The sequence below is a fragment of the Ixodes scapularis genome, unplaced genomic scaffold (genome assembly GCF_016920785.2).
Source record: "Ixodes scapularis isolate PalLabHiFi unplaced genomic scaffold, ASM1692078v2 PGA_scaffold7__128_contigs__length_106722199, whole genome shotgun sequence".
NCBI lineage: Eukaryota > Metazoa > Arthropoda > Arachnida > Ixodida > Ixodidae > Ixodes > Ixodes scapularis.
This window is the reverse complement of record NW_024609882.1, coordinates 55961405-55978314: the sequence shown is the minus strand read 5'-3', so window position 1 is coordinate 55978314 and position 16910 is coordinate 55961405. Positions and strand designations below refer to the sequence as shown.

General features: G+C 43.2%; 1 protein-coding gene across 1 annotated transcript in view; it reads left to right on the top strand.

Annotated features, from left to right (window-relative positions):
• Positions 1-16371, top strand: part of LOC8043491 (allatostatins-like) — a 228142-nt gene extending 211771 nt beyond the window's left edge. Inside the window, exon 2 of the mRNA XM_029993129.3 lies at positions 14543-16371. Within this exon, the coding sequence (XP_029848989.1) occupies positions 14543-15080 (538 nt within the window). The 3' untranslated portion in view covers positions 15081-16371. The remainder of the gene's footprint in view (positions 1-14542) is intronic.
• Positions 16372-16910: the final 539 nt, after the last annotated feature.

Sequence of the window (16910 nt, the reverse complement as noted above, 5' to 3'; positions counted from 1 at the left end):
ACAGTTCATATGTAAAAGGTGTCAAAAAAGCTAGTTTTTGTTTAAACCTGGTAATATTGTTTGAGCATTTCGTCGTGCTTCCATGGAGGAGTGCCCTTAACGATAGAATTCGACCTGCACAACGTCTCGCGACGCGGGAGGAACCGAGCCAGATTACGAGGACTTGGCTCGGAATCACTTCTAAAGAGTGCGGCGTTAACCCACTTTTTACGATGTTGAAAACGGCCGGAGCTTCTGCGCACGCCAAAAACTTTCTGATTAAAAAATAAACTATAGAAGTATGAGAGTTTTAACGCTCTAGAACAGCACTAATAGCAAAAATAAACTGCTTCATTTCACCATTAACCTGAAAAGGGGTTAGTTGAGTTTGGCGCTGACTTCCGTCTGAAAGAAAGAGCGTCGTGACCGTTCGGGAGGTCCCTGGTCTTCGCAGCGGGATGCACTTTGGGGTTTATAAAATTAGTTTAGGAGTCTTTCGCTTTATTTTCGGTGGGAGCTATAGTGCGGGCCTAAAGCGGACCAATAGATGAACACTCCTTTCCCTGCTAATTTGGACAACGACAAAGAAGAAGCCGGGGCTTTTACTGACTTTCAACCAATCTGAAAGTAGGTGTGCACCTGTCGTTCAGTCTAAAAGCTGGACTGTCCTTTCTCCAAGATATATTTTTTTGATTATAAATTGCGCTACTAAAGATATACGGAAACAATTCAACATACCGTATTTTCCGGGCAAATTTCCTTCGAAAAAACAATTTTTTTAGATAGTTGGCATCTTGTGACTGACCCGGACGTACATTTCTCTGAAAGAAAACAAACCTCGACAGATGTCAGTCAGCGTTATTACCTTACAGTGTGGCGCGTACAACATACGTAAATCGTAATTTACATAGTCTTTCATTTAGAAAATCCGTCACGTCTCGCTTTAATGCAAGATGTAAAAAGCCAAATATTCGTGTAGTTTGCACCTGTAGACAGTAAGCACCGCATTAATTTTAAACCTTGTACACGTAAGTTTTACCGACTACGGTGCAGAACGTGCGGTAGGCTATGCTGGTCGGATGCATCTCGTACAAAAGAAAATATATGGAAAGTTGCTTATATAGCCAATAGTCCCCGCTTACTCGTTAAACGAATATATTTTCATTTAAGGCGGGCAGGGCGCATACATACGTGTGATGTATACTTCGTAGCGCCAATCCAACTTTTGTTTTTCCTAATTCCCGGTTTTAGAGTTTGGATATTAAGCTGTGTAGGCGTGGCAGAAGCGAGCGCGGACGTTCCACCGAGAAACAACGCCGAATCCTGACGGCTCCCTTGAGCAAACGGCTCACCCCCGAACATATCGTTTGTCCATACCGTAGTTTATTTTTTGTTCCTCAGTTACGCTTCGTTTCACACTAAGTTTTATCGCAGCCAACGCTTCGATCAGGTGCCAATGAAGCAGTGTCAAAACTGTATCGTCGCGACGATAGTTATCTTTGTAGGTATGCTATCAACCATGCGCTGAAAAAAAGCTTAGCACAGGTACACTTTCATTGTTAATCATAGGTTTAGCCGCTAATCGATAACCCACCAGGGGGACGAGCTTCGTGACATTGCACTTTTAGCGCTGCTTTGGTCGATACATCAAATCGTTCGTACTTAGGCTGGAACCGAATTTAAACTCCGCTCTTGTGCCCATTGCGGTTTATCTTTCTTAAGGGTAAAAGGGGGGGAAAACGAGGATAATCTGGGTGACAACAGGACACGGCGTAATTTCTAACTGAATGTTCTAATAAAAAAAAAACGGGTGCTTAAAATCACAGAAGTCGAACACAGGGTTGGTGAACATACGGAAGATATAACTCAATTTAATTATGCCTAACTCAAGCACAACTTGGGTTCTCAAACTCTTTGTTTAGCAATGATGATAAAGATGCGCTGACACAGGCAGAACTGCCATAACATTATTTTAAATACGTTTCTTGGACCGTGGGCTCTGTTTGTTTGTTTTTTGTTTTAAGCGGTCCACTATATTAGTTTTTTCCCCCTGAATTGCTGAGTTGCTTTAACGACGATGACAGTAAGAGAGATGCTAAAGAGATTTCTTAATAAAATAAGTTAGAGGTAAATTCTACCGTATTTTCTTTCTGTGAGTTTGAGTTTTCAGGAGCATTTGGCATGAATATGTCAATAGACGCGAGAAAAGTCGAAAAATAAACGGCATGGGTGGGGCGCCATACCTAGATGTTTCAACTGCATTGCTCGAGCCGTTTGTGAGGGAACGTCTGCACAGTCTTTGACTGCTCGGGCAAGACTTGCGAAGGCACGAAGATATTGTGATCTCTGTTATAGTAAGCCATGATCTTGTCCTCCCACCGAACGCTCGGGGAGGGGGGGAGAGGGGTTGAGAGCTATTTTGAAAATGCTGTTGTGGCTACTTTGCGCATCAATCTTAAATATAATTTTGATACACGCTATCATCCTCAATATCAAATTAAGATCATTTAAGTGTTTTTATTTCTCAAGTACAGCAAATTGAACTGAAGCAGCTACGGCTTCAGTTCAATTTTAGCTCTTTATATATCGCCCCGAATTTAGTGCAAGAAACTCACCACCCCCCCCCCCCCCCCCTTTTTTTTTATCCGCGCCTTCTTTCCTTATAAATTTACAAAAAAAAAAAAAACCTTCTGGAAGACTCTTCCATAGGAGCCAACAGTTCTCCCTAACGAGGTAGGCTGGTTGCAATATGACCCACGTGAATTTAGCTGTTCTCTGTTTCCGTTCAAGTATCTGATGCGCACATTCCAGCTTACGTCACCAGGGGGAGCAATGCGATGCGACAAAGCGGCTACTATATTCCAGTTTGATATCTTTACGACGGCATAGTATTTACACGATCGAAGCTCTTTTTTTAACTCTCATGAGATATACTTCGTTCTATTTTGTTATCCGTAACACGCAAAAACCTATCAAGCACTTTTTAAGACACTGCGAACACCCAATGTAAAGCAGAGCTGGCTTTTTTTCTTCTGATTACATTTTCAGCTAAATTCAACACTGACGCGGAGTTGAAGCTAATAGACATCACCTACAGACTTGCACTGAATACAATATTAGAATTTTATATATTAATAAAACTTAATGCAATGCATATCTTATGCCGTTGGCAGGTCAATTCTGCAGGGTTACGTCTATACCTTTCTGATACCAAAATTAAGTTTGAAGCTTTATATAACCCTCTTTGGATTCAGAACGGTCGAGCGAAACGAACCCGGTCTGCAACCCATATAAACCCAAGTCGTACGTCAAGCGAAGTAAACTTCATTTGGCGCCGCTTCTATCATTGCAATACAAGATTGGTTGTCAGAAATAAAACCAATTTCGCCAGCCTTTCTATTCGTTTAAAGGGGGGAGGGGGGGGGAACTTACTTATGGGCCATAGTTTTACGACAAAAATTCAGGACAGATGGCGGCAAGGACTACACGGAGCACAAGAATCTCTGTTCTAGATAAAAAAAAAAAAATCCTTTGGGGAAGTTTCGTTAAATGGGTCACCGCTCTCCAAACGAATCGGTTCAACCCGTCATGCTTTTCCTGAAGGGATGTGGAGAGGGGGGAGGGGGAGGGAAAGACATCAAAATTTTCTTTTCAGAACATTCGAAACATCTGTCGTGTTGCGTTTAAGAAGCTTCGACGAAGCGTAGGCGACGCTGGGTTTGGGGATTAGGGTCACCCGTGATGTGTTCCGTGTAGTCATGCGCGCATCTGTATATATAAATTGTCTTTCTTTATGTCCGAAGACACATTTTCTTGGAATTATAACTGCAGATGACTCAACATATTCAGTCCGTCCGCCGATTTGAAATGTAAGCTTCGGTGTTGTGTGGAAGACTTTAGCAAAATGTATGAGGTGTGAGACAATATACTGACACGGTGTTGTTCCTTAGAAATGTGAAGAATAAATTGTTTGGGACATCATTTTGCAGCCTGTCCTTAACATCATTCTCAGTTTCCTCTCGTTTGAATTCGTGTTGACTTCGCCTGATTGATCTGTTTACCCTGATTTCTGCATTGACTTCTCCGCGTATATGTGAAGCTTTTATGATATATTTTAACTAAAAAGATGGATTTATGTCTATTTTATGTAAAACACTTCCTGACACTATCATAGCTCATAGAACCGGAATTACAAGAAAAAAATTAGTTTATGCAAAATTAAAAATAAACAAAATTCGTAAAGAGCAACGTTTGTAAAATAACGCTTGAAATACCAAACCAGGGGCCAGAGTCCAGCAAGAGGGCAGTTCCTACATTTTTTCTTCTAGCCCCAGAGACATTTTGGTCGGAAATAAAAAAATATACACTAAAATGCAACATAAAAAGTAAGGCCGGTACATATTCCGGCACAGGACAAGTGCGTTTATATATGGACATAAATTTTGTGTCGGCAATTGTTTAAAAAAAATAATTGTTCGTAAAAAACAAAAAAAATCGAAACTGCATTTTTTTGTTACATGAAGTTCCATGTTTTTTTTTTTTTGTGGGAGAATATGGCTAGCAGCTGTGCATCATATATATTTTCCATCGTCTGCTAAGAGCGGTACAGTCCTCTAGGCGGATTACTCGTGATGTGTTTGACGTTCTTGAAAAGGAATATTAGTTTGCCTTGTTGGTGCTCGGATACATCAACACGGTTAATTGGGGATGATAAGGCCAGTCCCGGGTAGCACGTCAGGGAAAGACCATTACTTGTCACAAGTTTGCTAACCCTAATGCCTAACATGGAACTAACGAAATGTTTGCTCCAATGGTGTTAATTAAAACCTAAGTACTCTTCTTTTGCTTTCCTATGGCTTTTTCCGGGCTCGCCAGATAAATGCTAAAATGCTAGACTTGAACCAAAGATTCCACGTATGAACCGAAGATCCAGCACAGAAACCTAAATCTCACACATGTTGCTCAATCGATGCCAATAGTTGCCACATAAAAAGCGGACAACCATAAGTGAACCCTAACTCTGGCACTTGCTGGCCGATTTAGGCTCAAAGATGCGGATAAAGGCCAAAATAACAGCAGCAAAGTCTAACTTTGATGCTTGTTTCTCGAGTTCGGGCAAAAAATACTAAATTCTGACGAAAGAAGTTCAAGCTCGGATCTACCGTGGTTTCTTCGGGTTTTAAAGGCCTAACTTTTCAAACACAAACCACATTTTGTCGAAAGAACTCTGATTCCTGGGGTAATGGGTTGCCAAAGGCATGGTAGCGCTTTTTTGGACGAGGACAAAAGAAAGAAAGACAAGACAGACACGAGCGCTGACTGCAACTATTTAATCAACATGGAAATGAGGCATATATCTGTCTGTCTTGTCTTTCTTTCTTTTGTCCTCGTCCAAAAAAGCGCTACAATGCCTTTGGCAACCCAAGTCCAATACCAACTAGCCCAGCATTCAGCTTTGATAAGTCCTGGGGTAGCTCATGCTTGGACTATTTCTTTTCTTCTGAATTAGATATTTATGAAGTTTACTATAAATGTTTAACAAATCCGTATTTCTACTTCAGTAAAATGAAACTTCCATTTGCGATCATTTTTCTTTTTCCCTTCGCATTGTCAGGTGCTACTTACTTTGTGAAAATAAAACATTCGAGATTTCCAAGCAATGTAATGAGCCCATAATTGTTTTAAAGTTATACGTTAGAACTCATGTCTTTCCGACGAAGTACATGAACTTACACCAAAAGCACAGCAATAATAAATATTCTTAGCAAGGACCAACCTGAAGAATTGCTTTTTTAAAAGCGTCTATATAGCGAATCCGCTTGGAATAATAATTTTTTTTTTCAATTTCAAGGAAAGGGCTAGCCTACAGGCCACGCTTTATGTTGAAAACAACATTTGCTGGAAGGAAATGGATGTCTTCGTTCCGCTTGTAGTCCGCTTGAAACCTTTTGCTTTACCGAGGGGAAAGACCACCATCCGCTAATATCTTTGGACAAGGCCTCGGAGTGTGCTCGTGACGTAAAACAGAGATTGTGGGCCCTCACTTTGTTGGCTGTCGTCAAGGTCTCCACTGTTTACAATTCTCAACTCACTGAAAACTTAAAAATACGAAAAATACGACAGCGAGGAGTAAATCCGTGTTCTTTGCGAGCCTAATGTCTTCATCGAGATATATGCGCGAGCCGAAACGTTAACGTTTCTTTTATTTTAATAAACTTGAAAGCTTTTCTTTTTTTTTTTTTCTTTTTTTTTTGCCGTGCAGAGCGATATGCGTGTGTGGCTTTCTGAGCCCTTTACTAGCCTACTCAAAAACCATTCCGTCGAAGGTTCTAATCAACGATGGAAGGCCGACGTCAAAACTACTTCAGGAGTAAAACAAATGGCGCAATCTAGCTAACATTAAATGCTTACGTTCAAAAAGAGAAGTAATAAAAAAAACTGAATTTGATTTGAAATACATTTGTTTTAAAACAGTTCGTTTAATTTTCTTCAAATGTATTTAATTTAAATCAGACTAGTTTGGTTTAAATCGGTTCAGCTAGAAAAGTTATCTTTTATCACCAGATGTTAACTTAAACCTGTCACGTTGCCTCACCAATCCGTTTAATCACTTAAAGCGATTGTCCTGTCGAAAGCGGAAGTACTTACGTTGTAGCGATCGCTGCGTCGGAGCCTTCACATAGACAAACGTCAATTTTATTTTGATGTATGATGTCCCAATATGAATTAAACCTTTTATCAGCGTGTGTAGGAAACTGCACCAGTGTCAATTGCTGACATCCGTGGCTGCTGCATGACGCCACATAATGCAATCGATCGAGGGATGGTCAGGATAATAAGCGTTGGTCGATGGAGATCTTGTATTTTCTTTCGAATCACTTAGTCTACTAGGCTGTGCCCTACAGAAGTACCTTTCTTGTAATGCATTTCCGAAGCGTGTGCAAAAACATCGCGCCTTTTAGAAGGATATTACTCGAAAAAAGCTACTAGACGCCTGCAAACAGATGCCGTTTCGCGCCAACACAACATTGAAGGCCACCTTTGCAAAGAGTAGGATGCAGATTTTGCCTCTGAAGCGGCACTTTGGTCCACGAACCGGCATCTGGGTCCTCATTTATCGGCCGATCCACTTGATCGGTGATGCGGCTGCGGGGCGTTCGTTCCCTCGGTGGCGATGCCCGCGGGTCGAAGGCAAACAGCGAATCATTGAATATGCATGTAACATTTCTAGATCGCCCCTTGACTCGGACGACCTTGGTGGATCGTAACCACGCTTCATTTTTATACACGAGTCAAACAGGATGGAACTGCGCGCGTGCTAAATATAACTTATGGTTTCGTTTCAAGATGGCTTAGCTGTTGGGTTCGGTTTCGCTGCATAATAAACCGATGGATCCGATTTGGCCAGGGAGTCGGTGGACGTAGTTGAATATCGTTGGCACATCATCAGACCTCAACTTACGAGCCTTCTGTCCGCTTAGAGCTCGCCTCGTAGCTCTCTTCTGGTAAATGAATGCTGCATAAGCGGGGTCTTGATCTTGGCGGGAACACAGAGGTCCCTATGCAAGGCGACGACCCATTTTGCTCGTCGCTGCTCGTCTTGCGGATGGCAGGTGCTGCCCGGTGGCTGTAGCAACCAACCGCGGAAGACAAATCTCACCCTCCACGAAAAAAGTGGAGCACAACAACAAAAATGAAAAAAAAACCCGCTTTGGCATTCAGTCGCAGGCAAACTATAGAGTAATATAGTAAACGTAAAGAGAGGACACTGAAGCCGATTCGCGGACCAGATAGTGCGTTTCATACCCTCCGCTACATGGCGCTTTTCTGTAATTTGGTTAATATTAATTAGAGCTCTGCCTCCGAAAAGTATTTATTTTTTAAATTGTTATGCTTTACAGTTATTTAAAGTACTTAAAACGACCAAATAGTGTTAATGAAATACGTCACAAAAACCACGTGATGAATGGCGCCTGCCATGGCCTGCCTGCCTCGCCTGCCTGCACGCCGTCGCCTCTGCTCGTCCCTGCGTCGTTCGTCTGTGCTTTCTGCTGCATCATGTTCGGTCGACTTTGCATCAATCAAGGTGACGCATGACCGCCCGCGTGCTCGCATGCTCGGCGTGAATTCGTGGAGCCGATCGGTTCGAGCTTCTCGGGCTGTTGTTTCTGCCGGGCTGTCTGGCTGCACTTGAACGTGTGTGCATGCTGATTTTCGATAAGATTGTTTTAAAAAAAGAATATAACTTACGACTCTGCACACGACATTGTCCATGGGTTCACAGATGACGGTGTTGAACGACCCTCTAACATTGCAGATAGAGCCTTGGTCGTTATGCTGTCTGAAATTTCCAGGAGGTGCGTTTAGCCCCTTGCATACACTGTTGTGCACACTTCAACAACGTCTTCTGTTTAACGCAGTCTCCTCATTTCTCTCATTCGGGAGCTTAAAGGGGCGGTGCAACGATATTCAATTGGAATGTTTTTCAGTTTACACGAGCTTACTGGCACTAGTGAAACTCAAGGATACTCGCACGTAACGCCACTGACCAAGAAACTCCTTTGTTGCGCTGTAATTTCGAGGACGAAACCGAGTGTTTTCATTCAATCTCTCCTTCGAAAAACCTGATGACGTAGCTGGGCGGTAGCAGTACCGCCCTGTGACGATATTTGTATACGGTTCATAGATTGGACCCGAGCATGGCGTGGACACTCGATTTGGGCTCGTGATAATCAACAGCTCGAGAAACATTCGGGGAGTGTCCTGTGTCCAATCGCTGCAATGACGACAACAGCCGAACCATAACATTGTCTGGAACTCAGCGCGTGTCCTGTGTCATGCCAACTCCAGCGCATGGCTATGATCAACATTGGCGGCATATAATCGGCTCCAGATCACGGGGCCACTTGTTCTGGCTGCGAATTGAGGGGGTGAACTTTGCTCGCTTTTCTTTATTTTTTTTCTGCGGCTTTGATTGCGTGTGGTGAAAACGAACGGGTATTTCACAGATCATTAACGTCAGGGATTTGTCCTAGGCGGTATTCGAGTAAAATACAAATATCAGTGTATCGCCCCTTAAAGACTGTTGGCTTCACAGTAAAGGCTGTGGCCTCTGGTTAGGGAGCTTCAAACGTAAGCTTGGTGTGTGTGATGATAAGCCATTTTTTTTTTAAATTGACAACGAACACGTTTACTTTGTCTTTGATGTTCCGCACCTTCCCAAAACACCCAAGAGCAATCTCCAAGCCCACAAACTTTGCATTGGAAATGAGGTCATTGAGTGGTCTTCTGTTGTGAACTTTATTGTTCTATCCATGAGATGAGCTCGCAATTGGCTCCAAAATTTACTGAGGGACACATTTTTTCAAGAACCTTTTTGTAACATGAAAAAAAATTGTGCCCCACAGGTACTGAGTGCCTCTCTCTTTCTTGTAATGATATCCGTTGTTTATGCCAAGGATCTTCCTGAGGCAGTCATGGCTACAGCCTATTTCTGTGATAGGATGTGCATACTTTTTGGTTGTCTGAATAGCTAAAAAATTCAAGACGACAGGGCAGAAGTTGCGTCATGCCATTCTGAAGGAAGAATCTGCAATACTTGATTTTCTCCACTAGTAACTCGGATGGATTTCAGCACGGCAGTTCCAAAGTAGGAGGCAGCCATAAGCCATCTTTGGGTGGCAAGTTACTATAAAAAGTGTCCTCATGCTCTGGGATGAGCTTTCAAGCAGCCATGACTTTAAGTTCTTACTTAGACGACGTCTGCAGCAAGACACACTTGAGAACGTTTTTGGAGCTATATACGACAGATGCTGGGCTGCTACACAAACCCAAATGTGCATCAGTTCACCTCAGGACTAAAACACCTCCGGATAAAGAAACTTCAAACTGTCGGACAATGAAAACGTAGAGGATGACAAGGCTGACCTCCTAAAGGAGTTGCAAATAGCTTCGCACCATGAAATTTTAATTTCAGACATTGTGGAATCTCTTCCAATTGATAACTTCCCGCCACTAGAGGATACTTCTGAGCTGGCATCAGACATCAGGTCTAACATAATTGATGACTCGTCCACTTTTTTATTACGTTTGGGGCTATTTGATCAAGCGTTTGCTTGAACAGACAACTTACAGCTGTGGCTGTTCACAGCTGCTATCGGATGAGTCCAATAACTTGACCAGGCCACACCAGCACTGTCTTGTTCCTGAAGCATACCAGGTGCATGGAAAATTCTTCGGGAACTTAGTAGCACCATCACAAGCTGCCTTTCATTTCATTCAGCAACTAGAAAATCACTTTCTTCTCATAATATAGAGTGTGACACATGTTCGAGGAGTGTGTGCCGCCTTGTATAGCACACTTTGAGGTCTGGGTGGTTTTAGCCTTTGCCCAGAGGAGTACCACAAAGGGTTTTTAAAATTGTTTTGCAGAATACGCTTGTGTTGACATGTTTGATTGCTTAACTGGAATTTGGACGAAGCTCGGTTGCACTCTTCAGTTGCTAGTGAGAACGAGACAGGTTTAACTGTTAATAGTGTATTAACAGAGGCGGTTGCCAAACCAAAAACAAAAAGTGCTTATTAAGTGGGCAGTGCAGTTGCTCTCCAAATATTTGTTTCCCCTTTTTCCGGCGAATGTGTATCACGGCTCCCTAACAAAAATATTTCTCCACTTTCTACAAAATTTCTATAGAAAATAGTGTATAGAGGCTAAAAATATTTGAAAGAAAATGTATCCACTTTTGTATCCACTATCCATAGTTCTTCAGCCACTTTTTTTTTAAGCCATATTTCTTTTCTGAACAATTTTGGGGAATGTTTAGAACGTTGAATCTTGTCAGATTTCGAATAGAGTTTTCATTGTTTGGTAATGGCTCGCCCGCATTGAGTTTGAGGCTATGCAAATTGGTGTTTTTTTATATTTGCCGGAAATCACGAATATGTACTATTTGGTCTGTGCTTTGCACTGTTATTATACTCTTATGACTGGTAATGATAGCGATGTCTTATTTATTTTTGCACTTACTTCCCGTACCCGAGTCGGCGTGAAAGTGAATGTATCATACAGCATGCTGTCCGTGGAAAGGTTTTGTTAACTTGGTTCCGCTAAGAATCTGTTACGAAGTGTACGACATGCCGAAGTCCTTCATATTCATTTATTTTTGTGAGTATCGATCTCTTTCGTATAAAACATACAGAGCTTCTGAAGTAAATCATGTATACATGAATATGGTCCAATAAAATATGTTCGAACCACTTACTGTTGTTGACCCCAAAATGCTCCACTAGTCAGGAGTCAATGCGGCGGTTGTGTAAACTCAATGCTTTACAATAGAAAAAGAACAAGAAATATATATACTTCTGCTTTGTGAAGTAATTTGAAATATTGTATGACACATTTTGCATGGACTCTATCGTAAAAAATAAAGCAAAAGTGCGTCAGTATTAAAAAAAAAAAAAAAAAGAAAAACAGCGGCTTCGGGAGTCAAGGAGCTCCCGAGAGCCGAGCGAAGCGGGGAGGAAAGAGAGAAAGAAGGGTACCGGAAAACCAGAGCAGAAACGCCCGAACCGAAATCGAAACTAACTTGACCGGAAACGGAATCAGATTATACTTAATACCGCCTGCTAGGAGCGCTAGCTGTCACTGGTCTATCAGGGCCGCTGGGGCCTATGGCAGTGTCCGCTCTTTACCTTGTGTATATTACTCTATGGGCAAGCGACGAGACGAAGATTCTCGCTTCGCGCTATTAGCGTTATGTGACGTCAGAGCTTCAATGTTGCCAACGAAATCACCGTTTAGGCTAACGGCTGGATCAATGTAAAAATCAATTACTCATGCAGATGGGCACATAAAAATCAAACATTACACGGAATGCGTTTCGAGGCAATAACAATGATATTCAATTGTCTTCTGGAACACGAAATTTGACCGGACAATCCCTTTGAAGTTGTGCGGGAGAAAGAATTGCTGTATATTGCCGCGCGCGCAGCTGGCCAAGTAGGCAGCGCGCGCGTGGCCTAACGGTTATCGTACCTGGCTCACACGCGAAAAGCTAGGGTTGGATTCCTGGGAGCGGCGCATCTTTTTGTTTATTTAGGCAGACTAGAAATCTGGTAAATTCGAGAATCATGTTGCGTGTTCGAGGTCTGAATGTTCTACCCGTCGAACATTCTACTCAAATTATTCCAGAAGCTCACGCATGTACAGTGTTAATCCCACTTGTCTATAACGGGCGAGCGTGCGGCTTTCTCTGGGGAGCGCTAGACTGGTGGCATTCGCGGAAACTAGGCTAGTCACGTGGCGCAACATGGAACGGCCCGCTCGAGGGGTGTCCTGCCCACTCTATCAGCTGGTGGCGAACGCGAAAGGCTGCTCGCACGCTTTTTACAAACATCATTGCTCGAACAATAAACAAACTAAAACATGAGGGCGTATCAACGATGTCGTCATCAAAAAACAAAAATATATCATAAAGAGCTTTACTTTTATCGCTTATCAAGCTGGAATAAGGCTTGCTACTACGCAAAAAAAAAAGTATATCAATTGAACGATTTCAACAGGATTGCGCATAGTATCGAAAGAATCCTACAGGACAAAAGCACTGATCGCCGACAATGACACCACGAGTGCCGAAAGACGTCCGAACAAGAATAGTCGGAATGAGCGAAGCGGGGTTGTCCCAGCTGATAAAGTGGGCAGAACACCCCTCGAGCGGGCCGTTCTATGTTGCGCCACGTGACTAGCTTATTTTCCGCGAATGCCACCAGTCTAGCGCTCCCCGGAGAAAGCCGCACGCTCGCGCGTTATAGACAAGTCTGATTAGCACTGTACATAAGGGGCTCCGCGTGGCGAGCGGAGTCAGTTTTCGCCCCAGCGTTCGACTGTGCTGCTACGCCGACTTCGACGCCCCCGACGCTCTGTTATTATAGTTGTACCGTGTTATTTTTTGGCACAAGTTCGCCACATTAAACGTTTATTTATTTATGTTTATTTCCTGTTTTTTTGGTTACCACCCTTGACAATATTAACACTGTTAAGGTGCAGTATAATTCACAACATTTTATTAGTGTATACCATGACATACTAAAAGAAAAACTGCCTGATTTTATTTTTAGATAGTAAAACAGTTGTATTTTCTACCTTTTTGCGTTCTTATTTGCTGTCGATTCCTAACTGGCGAACCAAGTGTAAGACAGAAACAAAGTTCAACCCTCTGATAAACTCATAGCAGCACCACTTCTATTTCGCTATGAGCCTTCTATAAATTATTGTTTTTTTGGCCATTATTTTACCTAAAGTCTAAACATATATATTTTCGAGATGATCTTTGAGGGAGAGGTTTAATTTAAATCAGTATAATAAAATCTTTGTTACTTAAATTAAGATATAAATCGTGACTGATATCTTGAGTTTCATCACCTTAATCTTTATTATCCACCTTGCATATGTTTATTTAAATAGTATTCTCTTTCTTGCTTGCATGCCAGAATGACCCGTTATGACCCGCTAAAATAAAACAAAAAAATGCTGCAACGAGGAGGAGGTATATTCTAAAAGATGCTAGCTACTAAAAAGGCCTTAGAACTCCGTTTTCTGAAAGAAATATTTGGTAGGATCACACTATGGAGGGTCTCACATCTGACTTCATGGAGAAATTCAAACTCAACACTGTAATTCAAAAGCATAATGACAAGAGCTAAATCCTAAAATAATACAATTATATTTGGTGGGCGAATTTTCTATGGCATTCAACAAAACAGCGGGAACACAGCCTCTAAATTGGCATTGTCGCCGCCAAGCAGCCTCAGAAGAACAGAGTGTATAAAAAGTGGTACTACATTCCCAACAAGTAAATGGTTTCATCTAAACTGGAGGTATAACGCCAGTCTGTCAATCGCAAGTAGAAATGGCCCCAAATCGAAACTTAAATGTAATGTTATCAAAATAAAAAGCACTAGTGCGTACCAACTAAAAAATAAATCTTTTTCAACGAGAGCTTTTAGGGACCAGTTTATTTAACAGGAAGGGCCTGTTGCACCTTTCTTGCAAAGCGTTTCACGAGACATGTAATAAAATGTGCATGCTGCTGAGACTGACTGATCAAACATGCTACAGATAAAACAAAAGCACGTAAAAGAATGCCCCGCTGGGTGGTTAAAGCTGAAATTGGCTGACTACACCTCTTTACTGACATGAGTATTTGCTCTACGTTGGCTAAAATGAAGTGTAGTAAGGCTAAAAAAATCTGTTTTGTCAAAGCAGCAAGAAGACATCGCTGAACACTTTCATAGCTGCCTTTTACAAGGCTGATTAGCCTACCGCTATATAAAGCTATAGGTGTTAGAAGTTGAGATTAAATATGGTGTTAACAGAATACACCTAACATCCTATAAAAACATTTCACTACAATCTAGTAGCGACGCAGGAACGTTAGTGAGGCGTTGCAACCTATAGAATTTTAAATCTCTTTTACGTGTTCGCTAGTATAGGCCTTTCATAAGGACCACTCCCTATAACTCGTCCTTGAGTACGTTCTTAATGTTTGATGCTGCTTTTGTGCAGGCGCTCACCCTGCACAGTGTCACGGTTCATGCGGCCATGCCCGGTCACCTGCCTGCTGCTGCTCTTCATGCTGGCTGCCCAGTACTGCCGCGCTGAAGACGCCTCCCCAGCACAGCTCCAGGAGAACGACAAGCGGCGCCCACCGGCAGCCATGTACGGCTTTGGCCTGGGAAAGCGCGCCCCGTTTCTCTTCCTGGCCGATGACGCCGCCGAACAAGCAGCGGAACGAGCCGAAGCCGAAGACGAAGACCCGGACCTCAACTACCTGGACAAGAGAGGCGAGCGTCCGCAGCACCCGCTGCGCTACGGTTTCGGCTTGGGCAAGCGTCTGGACCGGGACGGCAACTACCCGGGAAGCATCGACCACAACCGAAGGGAGCGCCACCGGTTCGGCTTCGGTCTCGGCAAACGGGGGAAGAAGTCGGAGATCGAGGACTTCATGAAGCGGAGGTACAACTTTGGCCTGGGCAAGCGCAGCGCCTACGGTGGCGACGACGGCGAGCGCTGGAAGAGGAGCCTCGCCTCGGATCACAACTAAAACCGAAACCGTCGTTCGCGCGTTAGGCCTCGTTAGGCCTACCTAAGCCTGATCGGGTCTGACCGCTGCTAGGCCTAGCAGGCCCTCCCCTCGGCTTGGCTTGTTATGCACGCTCTTGGCCAGCCCTAATGAATGGATCCTCAATTTGGTTCAATATTCTAAGACGTAACCGCGTTCGACCTCTGACTAAGCCTGGCCTACGCTGGCTAGGCTTCGGTGGTCTAGGTAGGCCTAACTAAGCCTAACCGAGACTGTGTGTGTGCCCCGCTAGGCCTTGCTTCTGTTGAGCCCTTCCTGTCCTATTTTTTGCCCTCGGTTTGATCCAGTTTGTTATCTCCAAAGACGAGCCGATCTGGCAGACTCGCTAACTCGTCTTAGCTAATAGTGTTGGAAACTGCACGCGATAAAATGTGAACGCGCGAACGTTCGGTGAAAAAAAAATATTCAGGCGCCAAGACGCTCCAAGGTCTCAAAGCTATACCCCCGAGCGTTAAGTATTCATGAATGATGAACGCTGGTTTGAGAGTGTGTGACTTAGGTCGAATTCAATTCTATAAATTTAAAGTTGCGTTCTACTCAGTCATAGCTACGTGTTTGACAATGCTCGCGGCTCACAAACCAGGTCATCCAAGATCTCAACAAGACCACAGTGACTTCAGAAGCACTTGGTTGTTCGTGGGAAAGGCAATTCAGATTGTCTCAATTCAAGAAACAATACAGAAAACTGTGTAATTCGTTGCTTGTTGAATCGCGAGCGTCAACCCATGCACACGGCACTTCGGTACAAAGGAATCCCCGCCCTCCATTGTTTATCCTTCCGAAAAGGATTGAAAGAATGTAAAGAAGTTACCTTTATAATTTAGAAACATAGGGACCTGTCTCCCAACAAGTTATACTTCTTAGCTCCCAAAGATTGGAATGACGACCTGTACCCAATATTTCACTGTAATGCATATTGTAAAGTGTGATCTGTGGATCCCAGAACATTTTCTTTCAGTTTGATTCCTTATTTTTTTCCAATGCTTGGCTCAAGAGGTTAATTAGTAAATAACAAAAGTGGGTGAGAACAAAAACTGGTATCACGCGAAAATAAACGCGATAGCAACAGTTCATATTGACCTTGTTTGTAAATAAATGTGAAGGAGGATTCGTCACTTCTGAATTGTTCTTTTCTTCTTAACGGCCGAAAGTGACGCGACAATAAAAAAGAAATGTCAACCGGTGTAGGCCTCGTCTCTCCTTAAGCGACATACTTCTGTGATTGTAAATAAACCTTGTTCTCTCGTCAATGCCAAAGGTGTGTCTAATGCTGGTTTACTTTCGAATGCCACGCTCAGAAATAGGGACGAACATGTAATTATCCGCTGGTGACGATAGAAAGCCAAAATACCTTTCCCAAAAATCCCAGAGTTCCACGCAAAACGCGAGCAACGAATTATGGGAAAGTTACTTTTGTTCATCCTTGCCACCACAGTCCCTATCACGTCACCCTAAAGAAGCCGAGAAAGATGCAGGGCAGTTGTTTTTCTGGCGTCGTCTGCTCGCCTGCGTTTTTCTTCCTGTATTTAAGATCGCCTTCGTCGCGTGCTAGAGTCGGTTCTCTACAGGATCTTCCTTGCAATATATCATATGGGGAATGCACATCGCCGTCTAGTGGGGCGCCGAGGCGTATGCTCGGCCTTACAAGTTGGCTTCGGCGCTGGCAAAAGCCAGGGCGCTGAAACATAGTTCTGAGGAATCCTTCGCTCGCACAAACGCTCGCGCAGAGAAAGTGCTTTCGAAGACCAGGCGTCCGCGTCTTTGCCGGTACATAAAGCCAAATTTCAATCA